The 20,788-nt window shown below is 33.8% G+C and overlaps 1 protein-coding gene across 22 annotated transcripts; it reads right to left on the bottom strand.

The window, feature by feature from the left end:
- Positions 1-11,274: 11,274 nt before the first annotated feature.
- Positions 11,275-16,203, bottom strand: LOC112722465 (uncharacterized). Of its 22 annotated transcripts, none has more exons than XM_072207186.1 (13): positions 15,909-16,203; positions 15,748-15,820; positions 15,586-15,639; positions 14,808-14,945; positions 14,562-14,653; positions 14,422-14,469; positions 14,095-14,294; positions 13,868-13,933; positions 13,718-13,786; positions 13,005-13,466; positions 12,608-12,729; positions 12,140-12,266; positions 11,275-12,001 (listed from the first exon to the last, which is right to left on the bottom strand). In XM_072207186.1, the coding sequence occupies exons 1-6, from the start codon at positions 16,193-16,195 to the stop codon at positions 14,463-14,465; spliced, it is 651 nt and encodes a 216-aa protein (XP_072063287.1). In that variant the 5' UTR covers positions 16,196-16,203; the 3' UTR covers positions 11,275-12,001; positions 12,140-12,266; positions 12,608-12,729; positions 13,005-13,466; positions 13,718-13,786; positions 13,868-13,933; positions 14,095-14,294; positions 14,422-14,462. The 22 variants fall into 22 exon arrangements, with proteins under 22 accessions (XP_072063287.1, XP_072063286.1, XP_072063275.1 ...); XM_072207185.1 differs by having other exon boundaries at positions 12,993-13,466; positions 14,095-14,290; XM_072207174.1 differs by having other exon boundaries at positions 12,993-13,466; positions 14,435-14,653; positions 14,808-14,957.
- Between the last annotated feature and the right edge of the window lie 4,585 nt (positions 16,204-20,788).

Below are 20,788 nucleotides of genomic sequence, written 5' to 3'. Positions count from 1 at the left end.
AAGAACCCGAACCCAAAGAATTATCTCACCATGGTTCGGGGAAAATACTTAGATTTTAGTCCGGAAAATGTGAGGTTGGCATTTGACTTGCCTATGATGCAAGGAGATGCACGCCCCTACACTAGAAGGGTCAACTTTGATCAAAGGTTGGACCAAGTCCTCATGGACATATGTGTGAAAGGAGCTCAATGGAAGATTGACTCAAAAGGCAAACCGGTTCAACTTAGAAGACTGGACCTCAAGCCTGTGGCTAGAGGATGGTTGGAGTTCATGCAACGCTCCATCATCCCCACTAGCAACCGATCTGAAGTTACTGTAGATCGGGCCATCATGATTCATAGCATCATGATTGGTGAGGAAGTAGAAGTTCATGAAGTCATCTCCCTTGAACTCTACAAAATAGCCGAAAAGCCCTCCCCCTTGGCAAGGCTAGCTTTCCCTCATCTTATTTGCCATCTATGTTACTCAGCTGGAGCTTTCATAGAAGGAGACATTCCCATTGAGGAAGAGAAGCCCATCACTAAGAAAAGGATGGAGCAAACAAGAGAGCCTACTCATGGAGCTCAAGAAACACGTGAGGAAGCTCATCATTAAGAAATCCCTGAGATACCTCAAGGGATGCACTTTCCTCCACAGAATTTTTGGGAGCAAATCAACACCTCCCTAGGAGAATTAAGTTCCAACATGGGACAATTAAGGGTGAAACATCAAGAGCACTCTATCATCCTTCATGAAATTAGAGAAGATCAAAAAGCAATGAGGGAGGAGCAACAAAGACAAGGAAGAGACATAGAAGAGCTCAAGGACATCATTGGTTCCTCAAGGAGAAAACGCCACCATCACTAAGGTGGACTCATTCCTTGTTCTTACATTCTCTGTTTTTTATTTTCTTTTTGTTAAGTGCTTATCCATGTTTGTGTCTTATTACATGATCATTAGTATTTAGTAACTTTGTCTTAAAGTTATGAATGTCCTATGAATCCATCACCTCTCTTAAATGAAAAATGTTTTAATTACAAAAGAACAAGAAGTACATGAGTTTCAAATTTATCCTTGAACTTAGTTTAATTATATTGATGTGGTGACAATACTTTTTGTTTTCTGAATGAATGCTTGAACAGTGCATATGTCTTTTGAAGTTGTTGTTTTAGAATGTTAAATATGTTGGCTCTTGAAAGAATGATGAACAGGAGACATGTTATTTGATAATCTGAAAAATCATTAAAATGATTCTTGAAGCAAGAAAAAGCAGTGAATACAAAAGCTTGCAAAAAAAAGAAAAAAAATGGCAAAAAAAAATATAAAAAGAAAAAGCAAGCAGAAAAAGCCAAAAGCTCTTAAACCAAAAGGCAAGAGCAAAAAGCCAATAACCCTTAAAACCAAAAGGCAAGAGTAAATAAAAAAGGATCCCAAGGCTTTGAGCATCAGTGGATAGGAGGGCCTAAAGGAATAAAATCCTGGCCTAAGCGGCTAAACCAAGCTGTCCCTAACCATGTGCTTGTGGCGTGAAGGTGTCAAGTGAAAACTTGAGACTGAGCGGTTAAAGTCAAGGTCCAAGGCAAAAGAAGAGTGTGCTTAAGAACCCTGGACACCTCTAATTGGGGACTTTAGCAAAGCTGAGTCACAATCTGAAAAGGTTCACCCAGTTATGTGTCTGTGGCATTTATGTATCCGGTGGTAATACTGGAAAACAAAGTGCTTAGGGCCACGGCCAAGACTCATAAAGTAGCTGTGTTCAAGAATCAACATACTGAACTAGGAGAATCAATAACACAATCTGAACTCTGAGTTCCTATAGATGCCAATCATTCTGAACCTCAATGGATAAAGTGAGATGCCAAAACTATTCAAGAGGCAAAAAGCTACAAGTCCCGCTCATCTGATTGGAGCTATGTTTCATTGATAGTTTGGAATTTATAGTATATTCTCTTCTTTTTATCCTATTTGATTTTCAGTTGCTTGGGGACAAGCAACAATTTAAGTTTGGTGTTGTGATGAGCGGATAATTTATACGCTTTTTGGCATTGTTTTTAGTATGTCTTTAGTAGGATCTAGTTACTTTTAGGGATGTTTTTATTAGTTTTTATGTTAAATTCACATTTCTGGACTTTACTATGAGTTTGTGTGTTTTTCTGTGATTTCAGGTATTTTCTGGCTGAAATTGAGGGACTTGAGCAAAAATCAGATTCAGAGGTTGAAGAAGGACTGCTGATGTTGTTGGATTCTGACCTCCCTGCACTCAAAGTAGATTTTCTGGAGCTACAAAACTCAAAATGGTGCGCTTCCAATTGCGTTAGAAAGTAGACATCCAGGGCTTTCCAGCAATATATAATAGTCCATACTTTGGTCGAGTTTAGATGACGCAAAAAGGCGTTGAACGCCAGTTCTACGCTGCAGTCTGGAGTTAAACGTCAGAAACACGTCACAAACCAGAGTTGAACGCCAGAAACACGTTACAAACTGGCGTTCAACTCCAAGAATGACCTCTCCACGTGTAAACTTCAAGCTCAGCCTAAGCACACACCAAGTGGGCCCCGGAAGTGGATTTATGCATCAATTACTTACTTCTGTAAACCCTAGTAACTAGTTTAGTATAAATAGAACTTTTTACTATTGTATTTTCATCTTTGGATCATCTTATGATTTTTAGTTCAACTTAGAATCATATTGATCACGTTTGGGGGCTGGCCATTCGGCCATGCTTGAACCTTTCACTTATGTATTTTCAACGGTAGAGTTTCTGCACTCCATAGATTAAGGTGTGGAGCTCTGCTGTTCCTCATGATTTAATGCAAAGTACTACTGTTTTTCTATTCAATTCAACTTATTCCGCTTCTAAGATATCCATTCGCACCCAAGAACATGATGAATGTGATGATTATGTGACGCTCATCATCATTCTCACTTATGAACGCGTGCCTGACAAACACTTCCGTTCTACATGCAAACAAGCTAGAATGAATATCTCTTGGATATCTAATACAGGGGACCGAGTCCGAGATATTAGAATCCTCGTGGTATAAGTTAGAACCCATGGATGGCCATTCCTGAGATCCAGAAAGTCTAAACCTTGTCTGTGGTATTCCGAGTATGATCTGGGAAGGGATGGCTGTGACGAACTTCAAACTCGCGAGTGCTGGGCGTAGTGACAGACGCAAAAGGATAGTAAATCCTATTCCAGTATGATCGAGAACCTCCAGATGATTAGCCATACCGTGACAGAGCATTTGGACCATTTTCACAAGAGAGGATGGGATGTAGCCATTGACAACGGTGATGCCCTTACAGGAAGCTTGCCATGGAAAGGGGTAAGACTGATTGGATGAAGACAGCAGGAAAGCAAAGATTCAGAGGAACGAAAGCATCTCTATACGCTTATCTGAATTTCTCACCAATGAATTACATAAGTATTTCTATCTTTATTTTCTGTTTATTTATTATTATTATTATTCGAAAATACTATAACCATTTGATATCCGCCTGACTGAGATTTACAAGGTGACCATAGCTTGCTTCATACCAACAATCTCCGTGGGATCGACCCTTACTCACGTAAGGTTTTATTACTTGCACGACCCAGTGCACTTGCTGGTTAGTTGTGCGAAGTTGTGAAGTTATATGTGGACCATGGTATTGTGCACCAGTTATTGGCGCCATTGCCAGGGAGAGAACGAACAACAAATTTTACAACCTCAGAGTAACAATTTCGCATATCAACCGGCTTGGCCGGTAGGCAAAGCGAAAGGAGCACCGTAACAAGCGCCGATTTACATACCTCAAGGAGCTGATTGTTGGCAACCACCCACCTGAAGAAGAACCAGACACTTCGGACTCCACCTTACCTACCAGCACTGGGAGCCATGATGACCCCGACTGTGGAGATGCTGCTACCAGCCCCCCTTTATTCCTGACTGATGGCACCGAGGACGGTGCCAAGCTTTAAGTGTGGGGAGGTCGGTCAGTACCTGACTTCCAGAGGTAATTTCTTTTTCTTAACACCAATAAGTTATTTTTCTTTTATTAGGATAGGATAGATTGCATAGTAATAAGTGTCTGCATGTATGTTCTATTTGGTTGAAAAATAATAAGTTTCTTTTTAAGACCCTATCTTTAAAAAATTTCACTAATTTAAATCAAAACCTTTGTGTTAAGACTTGTTTGAAGATTGTAAATTGGAACATGAATTATAGCTAAAGAACACACAACCCAGTAAGATTTTTGAGTCTAATTACATGGTTACACTATTTAACCATAATATTTTGTTCTTGTGTGTTTTCTTCTCTATGATTGTAATTTTTACTTTGTTCCATCCTATATGTCCAATGTTTAATGTATTTACATGCTTGCATATGATTGAGACCATTAATTGATTATTAGCTCACTTATCCCAAATAACCTACCCTTCCATTTACCTTTGTTAGCCACTTTAAGCCTTTTAAATCCCCATTTGTTCTATATTCTACCACATCACTAGCCTTAAGCAGAAAAATAAGTAATCACCCCAATTGAATCTTTGGTTAGCTTAAGATAGAGATTGTGTGTCAATTAAGTGTGGGGAAACTGTGGGAACATGGGTTAATAAGGGAATATGTTATGTTTTTACTTTGATAAAATATTAGGAATTTAGGTACCTACTCATGTGAAACCAGAAAAATTAAAAATTCATGTGCATTGATAAGTTATGTTTACTTTTACTTTTAATTAAGTTATGTAAAAAAAAACTAAAAATATTCATTAAATAAATAAATAAATAAGGGGACAAAATTACCCCAAATGCTAAGTTTAATAAAAGATCAATGCATATGTGATAAAAAAAATTAAAAGAAGGTTGATGCATGAGTATGTGAAATATGCAAAAGTGGGAACTTTGGTTAGCTAGGCCTGATTTTAAAAAGTATAAAGAGTGTATGTATAGGTGAGAGCTTAGGCTATTCAAAGATTCAATTTATAGTTCACTTAACCGTATATATATATATATATATATATACCCTCACCTTTATCTTGGCCTCATTACAACCTTGAAAAGACCTCATGATGTTTGCATTAGTACATTAAATACTTGTTGATTGGTTAGGTGAAGAACAAAGTTTAGAAAGCATGACTAGAGAAGACTAGAGAGAATTACCGTATACACTTGAGTGATTAGAGTGCACATATACTATCAGTGAGGGTTCAATGCTTGATTCTATGTTCCTTGCCTTCATGAGCTGTCTTCTTACAAGTTTACTTGTCTTTACTATATGATTTGAATTAGTGGAATATGATTTATATTTGTCTTGGAGAACTTGTTTGTCTTCAACCAGACAGGCAGAATCATCTTAGCATATAGTTGCATTCATACATAGGTTGCATTGCATTGCATGAGCCTTACTTTTTCTTACTCATTTATTTTATCTCCTTGAGCTAAGCATGAGGACAAGCTAATGTTTAAGTGTGGGGAATGTCCTTAGAGTTTCTTTGTACATCTGTGTTGTGTTTCATGATTCTGTGGGAAGCCCCTTGCAAGTTGGATTAGCACTTAGCAGTTGAAAGCTTGGCTGTGACCAAGTCAAGTTCAGGATTGGGGTTTAGATTCTGGACTTGTTCCGGATAGGAAGGGTAGTTCCTAGGGGAGAATTGGTGTATGTAATCATGAAGATTATAGTCAAATTCCATCATTGTTGTGATGGAGACTGGATGTAGGCTGCATTGCACTTGACAGCTGAACCAGGATATATCGTGGTGTGATTCTCTCTCTTTCTTCTACTCCATTTCTGTTTCTGCTGCATAGGAGATAAAACCGAAAAATATCTCGTGCCGGGTTACGAGATAAAAAGAAAAAGTCTCGTGGCTGGGTATGAGACAAAAATAAAAAAGTCTCCAGAATTTGTTTCAAAGACCAGCAAGTTTTAATAAGCGAAAAAGGGGCTAAGATTCAACCCCCCTTCTCTTAGCCACTGAAAACCATCATAACCCTAATACTATCTCACTAACGGCGCAACCATGGAGTAAACTCTTGAATATGCTTGGTTGATGGAGTGAAAGATTATGGAGTGAAGACTTTGAAAACTAGACAAATATTTCTATTGCACTTTTGTATTTAGCTTCTAATATTTAGATTTTAATGTGTTTTGGTAGATTATTCACTATAGACTTTTGTATTTAACTTCTAATATTTCTATTGCACTTTTATATTTTCATTAGACAAGATTATTCACTATTAATATGTTTGGATTTTGATGAGTTTAGTTTTTAATGTATTTGGTGTTTAATATGTTTGCATAATTTCTGTTGATGTTACATGTTTATTATATTTGTTGAATTTTTAAGATAAAAATTTACCAATTTAGTTTTTTTATGAATTTCAAAGTCATCGGGTACCCGCTACCCGAACCGAACCAATCCACTCTTAATCGGTTTGGTTTGGTTCGAGTACAAGCACAAAAAACGCAAATTCAAACCAAACCGAACCAATTACTTTTTGATCGGTTCGGTTCTAAGTGTACCTTGAATCCGAACCAAACCGACCTGTGCTCACCCCTAAATATTAGATTAGATAAATTTTAATGCTATATTATAATCAAAATTAAATAGACCTAACTTAATATAAAAAACTAGCTCAAGAAAATAAAAACCGTCTCACGCTTTATTCTTAAAATGCGAGACTTGTAAGAGTTGAATTTGAATCAAGTTTGTATCTTATAATCGTTGATAACAAATAATACTATATTTTAAACCTTTTAGTTTATAAAAGGATATAAATTAAAACATAAAAGGTTTATATTATGGAATTGAGCACAAAGATTATAAACTTAAAAATATTAAATAAGAAGAGGATAATGTTATTCGAAACAAAAATATTTGGGAGTCATAACTTTAGAATCATAGGGAATCATATTTTATTTATTTATTTTTTTTAATGTAATTATTTTCTTATTTTATATTCTTTAATTATTGCTGAAATAAATAGATAATTTTAGATGTAATAAATATATAATTATAAATTTTACATATATAAAAATATAAATATTAAAGTAAACAAGATAATTTTATACTATTGTCTTTATAATATTTTTCTTCGAAAATTGATAATACTACTTTAATTTAATTAAATTTTCGTTATAAATATACAAGAGTATTTTATCTCAATTTGAAGTGATATATTATGTTTTTGAAAGTGACAAAATTGAAAATTCACTACCTATCTATTAAATGATATACTAAAGGAATAACGAGTTAATATAAGAAATTCGAAAAAATGACACACATAATACAATATTAACCCCTCCCCCTCTTTTTTCCTTTTTTTTTTCTCCGGACAAGACAGAGATATCGTCTGCTATGGATATGAGTATATGTTTGGTAACTATAAGTAAAACAAAAAGAAAATGTAAATGTTATCTATACTTCTTATCCGTATATTTTAATTTTTGTCTGACTTATAGCGAAAAAATTAAACCAACTTAATACGGATCTACCGTACACGCATATGATTCAGTCTACACAAACGACCTAAAAGAGTATAATCTTAGTCAACCAAACTCCACAATATTTAATACTGATTTGTGTCATGCATCACGTTTAAATATGACAATTTGTTAATATAATACTATCGTATATGTCGTAAATAATCAGACATATTACATATATAAAACGAGGAAAGAAAGAAGCTAAGGTTGGCAAATGATACATGATATTGTATAATATGGAGCCCTCATGACCATTTACTTTCTATATGTATGCATAACGTCATACATTAATTTTTTTATCATAATATTTTTAGCATATGATAAAGATTAACTCAGTATAAATCTAAAATTTATTTAAAAATTTAATATCAATCAGTAAATTACTACATGATAAAAAAGGAAATAAAGAAAACAAGAATTGAAATTAAATAAATTAAAATTGAAATAAAAATAAAAAAATAGGTTAAAATTGAATAAAAAAAATTATTCTATTTTTTATCTAATTTTTTTATGCAATAAAAAAAAGAGATTCTCCAACCTAATTTGTCCACATTATAGTTTGAAAATTGAATCGAAAGAACTCCTCAACCTTCTACTCAATTCCCCGTGTAACAAGAGAGTCTTACTCAACCTCACTTGTCCACACCATAATTTCATCACGAAATTAAAAAAAGTGTTTTGGCACCTCTAATCACTCAATACTATCACAACAATTGCTAAGAAGGTATTTATAATAACCTCTTATTAAGTTAAAATAAAAAAAATTAAAACCAACATAAAGTCCAATTTAGTAACTAAATAAATAAAAATTAAACTATATCAAAATAAACTAATAACTTTTAAGTAATATTTGATCTTTTCATATCACGAATATTTGAAACATGTATCATTCTCCTCCTCTTTAAAAAAGACTCGTCCTCGAATCTTGTAGCTGAAAAAATAATATATGAAAAAAGACAACTATAAAAAAGATAATTTTTTTGTATTTTTTCTTTTTCTTTACAATGTATGTTTTTTTTTAAATATAATAAGAACGACAAGATAATAATAAAATAATACAAACAAAAAAGACAAGAATATAAAGAAGGACGTGAGAGACACTTGATTTTTTTTTTTAGATAAAAAAGACATAGATTAATAAGGATTAATCTAATACTTGAGTTCTGATACCAAATGATAAAAAAAAGGATAAACAAGACACAAATTGAAATTGAATATAAGAGATAAATTAAAATTGAAATAAAAATAAAAAAGATAGGTTAAAATTGAATACAAAGAGAAATATTCTATTTTTTTATCCAATTACTTGTTGCAACAAAAAAATGACCCCTCAACCTAACTTGTCTACATCATAATTTGAGAATTGAATTAAAGAAACTCATCAACCTTGTATATGTATTCAATTTTCTGTGCAATAAGATAACCGATTCACTCAACTTTACTTGTTCACATCATAATTTTCTTATGAAACAAAAAAAAGTACGTTAACACTTCTAATCACTCAATACTATGACTACAATAATTAAAAAGATATTTATAACCTTTTATTAAGTTAAAAAAAAACAAAAATAAAAATATATTAAAATAAACTAATAACTTTTAAATAATATTTAATCTTTTTATATCACAAATATTTAAAATATATATCATTATATATACAAAATAAAATTTAAAATTATTTATTTATTTAAACAGACAAATAAATTAATCACTTAATCAATTCATATTAGTTATGTATGTAATACATTAATTTAATATTCATGTACAATTATATGTACCAAATGGCACTCAAGGTTTATGCTTTGTATATATACAGCTTTTTCTCCATTCTTTTGTTTAATAGCAAATAGACAATCTAGGGATCAACTCCGTTGACATATCAAATTAAAAGTTGTCTTCGTTCTAGATATATAATAATAGAAACGAATCAACGATGAGGCATTTATGGATCAATGCTGTCAAAATCAAGAAAACAATTTTGCTTTATTTTATTTGCGATTTAACGTTTCGATTATTATTATATAAGAGTTAATATCTCGATCACTATTTTAGATTTCCAAAAAAATAAATTAATCAAATTCTAAAAAAAAAAATAAATCTAATTACGTAATTTTTCTATCATTTTTTTGATTAGTTCTTTTGTCATTTTTTTTATAGTAAATTTTTTTGTGAGACATTCTATTAAACATCTTATATATATCATACTTATTAATTCATCAGACCTTATCTTATAGTAAAATTCCAAGACTTTAGACAAAAAAATTTTTTTTGCATATTTTTTAAGCATAGTGTAGTAAAGTACATCAAGTTTGTTGTAGTCATCAAAAGTGTCAAAGGCATATGAGGCTTCGAAGATGCTGTCGAGCTTGCAGAACAAGTGCTAGTGGTAGAAGCCATTCTTGAGGACAAGGAAAAGGAATTGACGGAGTCCAGTGAAAGAGTTGCAGATCTCTAAAAGATCCGAAAAAACTGCCTAGCCAACGACGATGGAAAGAGCAAGCATCGAAATAAATGGCGCGAAGTGCAGCACGGTATCCAGTGATAGGAAGAAAAAGCATCAGAATGGAATCTTGAGCACTGTGGTGATGAAGGCCAGTAGGACGGTGCTTGCGGTGGTTATGGAATTTCAGGGAAGAACAACATCCATGGTTATTCAGCTGCACCTTCATCTTCATCACGCGCCTGGTTCGAAGGAATTACAACGCGCAGAAGTGAAGCGGAGACGGGGGGTCAACTTCGAAGTCACACCGGCGTCATCGGCTACAGTAGCGGAGTCATCGACTGCAGAAGCAGAGGCAGCAGAGGGTCGGCAACAACACCGGGAGCAGAGGCGTGGGCGGCAGCAGCGAGAGTAGAGGTGTCCGCAGCGACAGAACCGACGATAACCGAGGCCGTGATGGCAAAGCCATTGCCAGAGAGGAAGGAGGATTCGCGCAGTGTTCCACTATAAAGGAGTAGGAGAAGACGATTATCAGTAAAGGAGTTCGGATATAAAACCAGGTCGGGTAGTAGTTACGGTTGGTTTTTCCGGATTTGGGCCTGCTTTGGTTCCAGGCTTTGACCAATAAAGAAAAAAAATAACTTAACATGCCACAACATTTTCTATTAGCACCATCATTAAGGAAAATAACGGAAGGACTAAGGTGACCAGATTCATTATCTTTCGAGGACGAATTTGATTGATTTATTTTTTTGAGGACAAAAATAGAAATCTAAATATCTTTCAGAAACCATATTAACTATTAACTCTATTATATAACATAAAAAGATAAAATAAAAAAACGTTAGTTAAGCTAATGACTATAGAGGGGGGATGCATGTTACTTCAATTTTTACATGTCAGGTCTCAAATTTCACAACTAGAAAATTGATTAATACAGACAGATTTACAGACGGATTTAATCTTTATTACAGACGGATTTTTGGTTACCGACGAAATTACCGACGGATTTTGTCCCTCTGTAAAAGCCCCGTCGGAAATTATTTACCGACGGATTTTTTTCCCGTCGGAAAATTACAGATGGATTTTTACCAGTTACCGACGGATTTTCCCTCCGTAAATTTTCTATCCATTTCCCAAAGGCGAAAAACTTTTCGACGGATTTTCCGTCTGTAATTACAGACGGATTTTCAGACGGATTTTCCGTCTGTAATTACAGACGGATTTTCCGACAGATTTTCCGTCTGTAATTTGAGCTTCGGAAAATCATCTTACACTTTAATTACAGACAGAAAATCCGTCTATAAATCCGTCAGTAAAGTAAAATAGAATTTTTTTTTTATTTTTCTAATTACAAAATAAACTTATTTTCATACAAAATAAATATAAATTTAATAGATACAAATTTTTATTGATGTTATAAATAGAAAAACACACCAGTGAGTACAAAACGCTTTCTTTATAATAAGAAGCAATTATTTCCATACAATAATACAATCTAAATACATTAGATGACAAATAACTACTAGTGGACTCATCAAGATTCAATATCCTAATATATGGATAGCTTCATTCTTTCTTGAACTTCTTAGTGATGATGGCAATATACTTGCTTCTTGAGATTCTTGGTCCATCAAAATTATTCGCTGCTTCTCACTTTCTGAGCAGAGGATGTCTACCTTACTGTATCCGATCTACACTACAGTTATTAGAAAAAAGAACCAAAAAGAAATTATTACCACTGCAGTTACTTTTGATTAAATTTCAAGTATCTGCCTGCAACAATTTGGAACTCTTCCATAGATTTCTCAGGGTTAGTTCTTTTTAAAGATCATGGACGCTGCCAAATAGCAATAGCAGATTTGGAACATGTAATGCACAGAATCCACAGAAGCATTCTTCCTTGCCACCACACAATCCACAGAAGCAGAAGCATGATCTGATGCGAATCCAATTCCAGGGCCACACCATACATCCTGAAAAGAAGAAGAAGAAGAAGAAGCAGCATGTTTATGGTGACATGTTATGCTGCTTTTTTCAGTGTTCCTCCTTCTGCACTTCTTGTTCTTCCTAGTGTTCTTCCAATCAGCAGAGGATCGAATCGCAGCAGGAACTGAGAGGTTTCATTGGAGAAAGAGGAGAGGATGAGAGAGGATATGGTGGATTTGCAGCTTGTGGTTTGGATCATGGGGAAATAATGTTGAATAATTATGAACAAAGAAATAATGTTGAATCATTAAAAAGAACTAACCGTTCCATGATCTTTTAGCCACTCTCCTAAAGGTCTATTAGTATTCTGAGGATCATAGGGTTCACCATAAAAGAAGCCCCGAACAACCACATAGTAACCAGAAGCTGCAATCTTGTCTGCAAGCTTCCTAAACAACAAAAGATGAACAATGTTATTTAGGACAGGAACACATTGAGATGGAAACAGAGATAATTGACAATAAGAGCAGATTGAATCAGATTAGCCTCCTGCTTCTATTGGTGGTAAAATTTATCAAAACCTTCAGAAATTTCAAGTGAAAGATAGCGAGGCTTTAATCTTAGCAAGTAACCTCAAACAAGAAAAGCTTATACCTTCCTTTCTTGTCAATTTTTGTTCAGTCAATTGTCAAACAAGAACACATTCAAATAATTAGAATAAAGCAACAAAATTTGGTTTAATGAGGAGAAATAAGCTACAAGACATGTCCTAAATATTAGATTAAATTACCTTATCCATTAAACTCCAAGGAAGTAGTAGTAGTAGTAACAATAAACAAACATGGTATCTGGAGGTACATTAATCTTTATTCTCTCATCACATCACATAAGAAGGGAGGAGGAGGGTGGTATCTACATAAGAAAAAAGACTTGAAACTTTAGCAAGTAGTGAAAAAATGATAAAGCATGTAACCAATATAACAACTCACATAAAGAATATTTCCTAAATTTAGGAATATAATTATTACATTAAACTAAGTTATAACAATAATAATAATAATCTAAAATATGTCAACCTAGATTCAAACATATTAATATGTTGACGATAGAAAAGGGAGAGCAATCTATATATTTTTTCTCCTTAGAAAAGAAAAAAAAATAAGAAAATAAAAAACCTCTCTCATTACAAGCTAAGTAGTGTATGATGAACCAAGAAATTGAAACCATGTCATGTGATGCGAAGTTGGTCCCCCCATGCATGCATGCATGCTTGCCATGCCAATGCCAATGAACACCCGATCTTGACGTTCCTGCATTCATTGGTCCCACGATAATGAAGATGCATCATCATGCATGTAATCTCAATCCCCCAAAACACAAATTTCCCTTTGGATTTTGCTTATGTGGCATTATCATCATCATGATCATAAAATTTGGAGCCTCAAATGTGAACTCTTAGTAGTAATAAGAGAGAAAGGTGCTCTCTTATGATGATGTTGTTTAGGCCAAATTATTACAAATCTGTACAGAGATTGTGTCTCTCACATATCTCATATCTCACTATCCCTTCCCTCTTCTCTTCTCTTCTCTTCTCGTTATTGCTGCTTCTTGTGTGCACACGTACACTTGGCTTGACTGTCCGAAAGAGTCTATACACACACACACATGAACAATTATTAACTATAAAATGTGCAATGTTTCTCTATTAATCACACAATTTCACTAGTAAGACAAGATATTAAGTTAATGAGTTCAATTTCTTATACTTATTCTAAGTTGATTCTACTTAAAAAATAATTTTTTTTCAGCACTTGATTAGACTGCAAATAATTATAGTCCATAAACATAAACATAGTGTAACGTAAAGGGATAATTGATTTGTTTATGTGGGAGTTAGTACCTCAACTTGGTTTTGAAGTTCTTTGACGTAATCAACAGCCAAGTCCAACATGTCTGCCGTGTTTGTTTGCTGAAACGAGAAAAGAGAACAGAACATTGATCAGTTATGGCCTCCACAATGCACGTGCGTGCAATAAGTCAAATATCTTACCTTGTCCATGTTAGGGACGAGATCCTGTAGTTTCCTCATTCTCTCACTAATTTTAGTTCTTCTAACCTGAGAATGGTAATTCACATACAAGACAACATCATTTCTTTGCTGCTTTCCAAGTCATAGAAAGAAATTGAACAAAATTGAAGTATCTATGCATAGAACTATCCAATTTGGCATCTAAAACTTTTAAAAAATGAGTTCAAATAGTGGGATGTGAGTTCTACCCTCTCTGCAATGCTTCTTGGATGAGTAGCACAGCCCTACTTGGCACGAATTATTAGCGGCAGCAGTTTGAATAAGGGTGAGTCCCACCATAAGAGTGTAGGCACCCCTTCCAGCTAAGGACGCTTCAGCTTCATGTGCCTCCAACAAGTTGAGATCACTTGCATTCACATAATGATACTCAACCGCTTCAGATGCCTTGCTTGACAGAACAACAAGAATGCATAAGAGAATCAGCATTTTAAGAGAATGTTAACAAATAACCATAAGGATTTAAAGGTTGAAAGGCTCATTATTTGACTGAAAAGCGCATGCATATTTTCTTATACCAAATTAATTTACCAACTTAGTAAAATCCATAGGCACCAACTTAGTAGCTGTCAATAAACAAGCAACAGAAGATCAGTAAGGCTTCACAATTAATGTGCTTATAGCTGATGCTCTTGAGTGTTGAAATTGAAGAAAATACCAAGCTTCCGGCATATCAAGCACTGCTTTGCCAGTTTGTGTTGGCTGCATACCACCTTTAGCTTCCGGCATCAGGTTTTTCGCTTTGTGACACTATAATTAAACAGATCACTCTTAGCAACAGAAAGTTACACCAAACAAAAAAAAATACTACAAGAAATACTCATCACTACCAAATATCATATGAAATCGAACAACAAAATTGACAGTTTTCACTTGGAAGAAAATAATTCAATTATCTTCCAACCTCATCGAATATTATAAGACCATCAAACTTTGGCCCACACCACTGCACAAGTTGTTTGAGACGAGATTGACCCTTATCAGAGGATGCTATGAGGCTAATGTAAGTTGAGAAAACAACCCCATCCTTGACTCCAACAGACTTCGAAGAAAGCTTAGAATAAGGCAGTTTGTTCAAAGCATGCACTAGGTCCAGCGAAAAAAGGAAGACATTTAAATGTATATTGCATAATAACCTTTTAAATAGTGATTAAACAATAACACCCTGTTTGTAACGAAACCTTAATAAATAAATAAATATAATGCTATAAACGTCTAAAAGGAATTTCAAGAAAATAAATGTAGCTTGAGAGTCAGCAAGCCAAATACAAGGTGAAGCTCTATAATTCATATCAAAAGTGTACCCAAGACCTACATTATTTTATGATTACCCAAGGCATTCTAATCAGAACCAGATAATCCTTTTAACATATGATTTTTGTTCGGTAAAAAGCATAACTACTGTTTCAGATCTACGTCAGCAGTCAGGAGATAAATAAATCTTTGTGGAGTTCCTAATTTGAAATATATCACTAGTTGGGATTTTCTCTTCTCCTTTAGTTATCTGCATTTTGGGTTTTGGAGGATTCCTATCCCCATCTGTCAGTCTCTTATAAGAATCATCTATGCTGACATTAGTTATATCTACACCATAAAAGCTAGCATGTAATAGAACTTTCTCTTCTCCTTTAGTTTCTTTCTTTGGAGATAAAGTAGAAAAGTAATTTGAACAAAATTCTAACCTTATCAGGATTTTTGATCATCAATGTATAAAAAGTAATCCTCCATAGGAGAAGCTACAACCAAATCATTGGAATATATAAACCAAGGATTAATACACTGGTTAGTTCAATCCAAAATTTCAATTCAATAGAAAAAAAATGGCAGAGACTAGAAAGGGTTACACAGTCATAGGGAAGAAACAAAGAAGAGAAGAATGAAGGGAGTTCGTTCACAGAAAGCTTGCCATATCTGTCACTGTAATAAAACCCTAAATTTGTTTTGAGAACAGAACAAATACAATTGCAAGAAAATCAATGTAATCTGAAGGAACGACGGAACCTACCTGAACCAACGGCGACGAGAAGAAGAGGTAGCAGCGGCGGCGACGACGCTGACGAGCTTTAACGAGCAACGACAGAAAACGGCGTGGAGAAGGTAGCGAAATTCATCGGCATTGAAACTGAAAGAGAGAGATTGGGGAAGGGGTGTGATGGAGCTTCGGGAACGGCGGTGAAGGGGCGAAAGGCGCCGATGATGAAGGATTAGAAGCGAATCGGTGAGAAGCGGCGTCGATGAAGGATGGGGTATTTTGTAAAATGAAGACGCCGTCAAGGAGAACGTGATTTTCATACCCTTATTTTCACCTCTTTCGACCGAATAATTTAAATTACAGACGGATTTTGTAATAATTTAATAAAATATAGCGTTTTATTTATTTAATTACAGACGGATTTTTCGTCTGTAACTATTTTTTACGAAAAAAATTTAATTTTTTTGATAGAATTATAGACGGATTTTTTTTCCGTCTGTAATTTATGCTAATCTATTTTTTTTGTTTTTCGACAAAAAAATTCCTCTAAAATTTTGTTTGTATTTCAGTGGGATAAAATTCGTCGGAAATATTTGTCTGTAATAACTAATTTTCTAGTAGTGTTTTGATTTATGGTAATTTTGTTACACAATAATATAGAAGGAAAATGAAATAACAAAATGTAATAAGATGTCACAAAACCAATATACATTTTATAAATGTTTTATTTATTGGTATAGATAATTTAAACACAATTTATATTTTTGTGTCCTATTATTTATCTCATTTATCGTGTAAATGAATTAATTATGAATATATCTCATTTAGACTGTAAACGAAATAAGACATAAATTTTAAACAAACAAAAAAGGTGCACCCGTGATACATGGAAATTGACGTACTCAATATATTTCGTTTTACAGTATAAAAGAGATATATTCATAATTAATTTGTTTACACTATAAATGAGATATTAGTATTTGTAAGCATAAAAATATTATTTTTTAAAATAATAAAAAATATTAATAATTTGATTTGGATCGATTTAAAGAGTAAAAATCGATATATTTTATTACTATTTAGATCAATTTTAATTAATTTATATCTCATCTAAATTTTAAATTTTAAATTAATAACTTTGTCATGTTTGTTTGTATTGAATTTTTGGCGGTTTCAAATAATGGGAGAGAATAATGGGCTGATTTTTAGAAAAAATAATGTACTGATTTTAAATAGGCGTTTTCAATCATTAGTTTTAAATTAGTAGGCAAGATACAATTCACCTTAAAAAAATCACTAAATTCTAACAAAATAATAGCATCAAAATAGTAGGGAGAGAGAAAATACTTGATAGTTCACTATTTATTTTTTAATTTTGTCTAATTTGATTATTCATGATTTTTTGACGTGAATTGTATCTTTTGACTAATCTAAAACTAGTGATTTGAAGCTATCCATTTACAACCAGCACATTATTTTCTTAAAAACCAACACATTTGAATTAACTCAAAAAGAGTACATAAAAAATTTTAAAATTTTAAAATTTTAAAATTTTGTTTATATAGATAAATTTTATAACATTTGTATGTATTGATTTTTTAAAATAAAAAATGAATTGGTTAGAGAAAAATTTGCAATAGACACTACAAGAAAAATACCGAGTACCATCGGATTTAGCGACAACCTTTATTGGTGGATTTAGCGTCGGATTTTCTGACGGAAAGGAGGCGAAATTCATCCCCAGAAAAAGATTACTGTCGGAACAGCTTTTTTGTCGCTAAAGCTGACGGTAATTGTTGGCGCAAAAACGTAACTCACTCGCGCCAAATTTACCGTCAGATTTTCCGTGGGTATATTCTGCCGGTATAACGGTTAAGTGAAATGTATCGTTTTGGTAACTTACTGGCAGATTAATCTGCCGGTAAATTCGAGATAAAATTCAAATGCGAAACCCTTCTCCCTCACTTTGGCGATTACACACACACACACACACACTCTCTCTCTCTCTCGCCGTCGAAGCTGTCACCGTCGTGACCGCCGGAAGCACATCGTCGTTGCCACCACCTGGAGCATCCGATGTCGCCACCTTGCACATAATCGTCAATTTTGCTGCTGCTGCTGTCTGATGAATAGATTTTTTTATAGTAAAAAATTTCACAAATGAAATCTTGTTGAAAGCATAGTTCTAAACTAACAAACAATTCATTCAATCAAATATTTGGTTGTCACAAGTAACAAACCCTATAAAAATAACCAAAGTATTCAAACCTCAGGTCGTTCTCCCTAGGAGTTGCAATAAAGTGTTCTTGTTATTGGTTATGAAGTATGTTTGGAGTTTTTTGAGGTAATAGACAAGAAATATAAATGGCAAAGGAAATAAACTAACAACTAACAAAGCTCTTGGCAAGGTATGAGAACTAGAAGTCCTATCCTCATTATCCCCCTCAATTGTGACAACAATTGTCCATTGCTCCCACTTAGTTAACCTCTAACTATGAAGGAAAGTCAAGTGGATGAATTAAGTTGATTCCACAAGTCCTAGCCTAATCATGATGAAAGACTAGCTTTAGTGGCATTCAAGTTAATTAGCAACTTCTAATTATCAATCAACAAAGGAGTTTGATAACTCAAGAGTCACCAATTACTCTACCTAGGCCAAGAGGAACAAAATCTAACTCATAACTAAAAGAGGCATTTCAACAAACACATAGAAGGCAATAATGGTAAACAACATGAATTGCAAGAATTAAAGAAAGATCTAACTACAAAGGCAATAGATCCATAATAGAAAATCAAAGCAATATGAAAAGATATGGAAATCATAAATTGCATTGAAAGAGAAATAGAGATCTACATAAGAATTCATAAAGCAAAAGGAAAATTGAAGCAAGAGAAGAAGTAGATCTAGATCTAAGAAATTAACCTAAACCTAATCCTAATTCTAGAGAGAAGAGAGAGCTTCTCTCTCTAGAAACTAACTTTTCCTCCAAAACTAAACAAAACTAAACTAATGTGATGTAATGTGTTGATTCCCCTTCAATCCTTGGGTTAAATAGCATCAGAGATGAGTTGGATTTGGGCCTGGGAAGCCCAGAAATCGCCCCTAGTAGATTCACTTTAAGTGGGTCACGTGCGAGCACCGACGCGTGCGCGTGGGTCACGCGTACGCGTCGCTTGACAAATTGCTATCCACACGTACGCGTCATGTACACGTACGCGTCGCCTTGCGACGTCATTTTCCACGCGTGCGCGTCTGCTGCGCGTGCGCGTCGATCTCAGCATCCTAAATCCTTGTTTCTTCATGAGTTCTCCACTTGCATGCTTTTCCTCTCCACCCTTTTGATCCATTCCTAGCCTTTACAATCTGAATTTACTAACAAACATATCAAGGCATCTAGTGGAATCAAAGGTGAATCAAAATTAGCAATTAAGGGCCTAAAAAGCACATTTTCACACTTAAGCACAAATTAGGAGACAATCATGAAACCATGCTATTTCATTGAATAAATGTGGGTAAAAGGTCATAAAATCCCCTAAATTAAGCACAAGATAAATCCTAAAAATGGGGTTTATCAACCTCCCCACACTTAAACCATAGCATGTCCTCATGCTAAATCAAGAAGGAAACAAAGGGTATCAACATTTATTCAATGTAACAACTACTAAATGCATCCTATCTAAATGCAACTATCTATATGAATGCAACTACTTGGCCAAAAGAAATCAACTTCCAAGACAATATATATAAGCACAAGGGCTAATAACAATAGCAATCAAATCAAATCCACAATTGAATTGAGTTATTAAATATTTTTATAAACTGGCAAGAAGAGATGATCATAGGTGAAAATATGTAATTGAGCAATCGAACCCTCACCGGATGTGTATCTGCTCTAGTCACTCAAGTGTTTAGGATTGATTCTCTCAATTCTCCTCTAATCATGCTTTCCAAGATTTGTTCTTCTTCTAACAATTAACAAATATTTCGTGCATGCATACAATTATCATGAGGTCTTTTCATAGGTTGTAATGGGGTTAGGGTCAAAGTAGGATGCATATTTGGTCAAGTGGATTTGAAATTTGAATCCTTGATAAGCTTAGACTTCCCACCTAACATATGACATCCTATACAATTTCAAAGCTAACCTAACTACCCATTTTTCACTTTTTCACACACTCATGCATTTCCTTTTCATTTCACAACACTTATGCATTAATTCTTGTGGAACTTTACTTTGGGGTATTTTGTCCCCTTTTTATTTCTTTCTTTTTCTTTTTCTTTATTTTTCTATTTTTTTCTTTTCTTTCTATTTTTCATATATATATATATATTCTTTTTCTTTATCATTCATTTTTTTTTCTTTTCAAACTAAAATATATACAAGAGCATCAAGGCATATGGTTTTACATTTAATTAAAATATGAGTATATACCCAATTTCCAAATATAGAAACACAAAACAAAAATACCCTTTTCTCTCAACCAATGTCCCAAGTTTCTCCACACTTGAATGACACACACACACTAGCCTAAGCTAATCAAAGATCCAAATTAAAGACATTTATTATTTTTCGCTTTAAGGCTTGTAATGTGCTATAATTAAGAACAAAGTGGGTTAATCGTAGGCTCAAAGTTGGCTAACAAAGGTTGATAAACGGTAGGCTATTTGGGTGAGTAAGCTAATGAAACGATGGCATCAATCATATAAGTGCATGAATACAAGGAATAATGGACATATAGAATTAAACAAATCAAAGATTATAATCATAGGAAGAGAATAATCACACAAGAATGGAAAATAAGTGGTTATAAAATGTAACCACACCATTAGGCTCAAAACTCCCAAGGTTGTGTGTTCTTAGCTCAAAAACATGTTCCACAAGATATATTATTCACGCAAGTTCAATGAAATT

Source organism: Arachis hypogaea, chromosome 11 (assembly GCF_003086295.3).
Source record: "Arachis hypogaea cultivar Tifrunner chromosome 11, arahy.Tifrunner.gnm2.J5K5, whole genome shotgun sequence".
NCBI classification, from domain to species: domain Eukaryota; kingdom Viridiplantae; phylum Streptophyta; class Magnoliopsida; order Fabales; family Fabaceae; genus Arachis; species Arachis hypogaea.
This window is presented reverse-complemented; position numbering and strand designations above follow the sequence as displayed.

Excerpts from the sequence above, each read along its gene's own strand:
- LOC112722465 (XM_072207166.1), bottom strand. The coding sequence starts at position 16,195 with ATGAAAATCACGTTCTCCTTGACGGCGTCTTCATTTTACAAAATACCC. Across the intron at positions 15,640-15,747 it reads TGTTTCTTCCCTATGACTGT|CTTCTCCTATGGAGGATTAC; the intron begins GTAACCCTTTCT and ends ATTTGGTTGTAG. Across the intron at positions 14,295-14,561 it reads CTTGATATGCCGGAAGCTTG|CAAGGCATCTGAAGCGGTTG; the intron begins GTATTTTCTTCA and ends TGTTCTGTCAAG.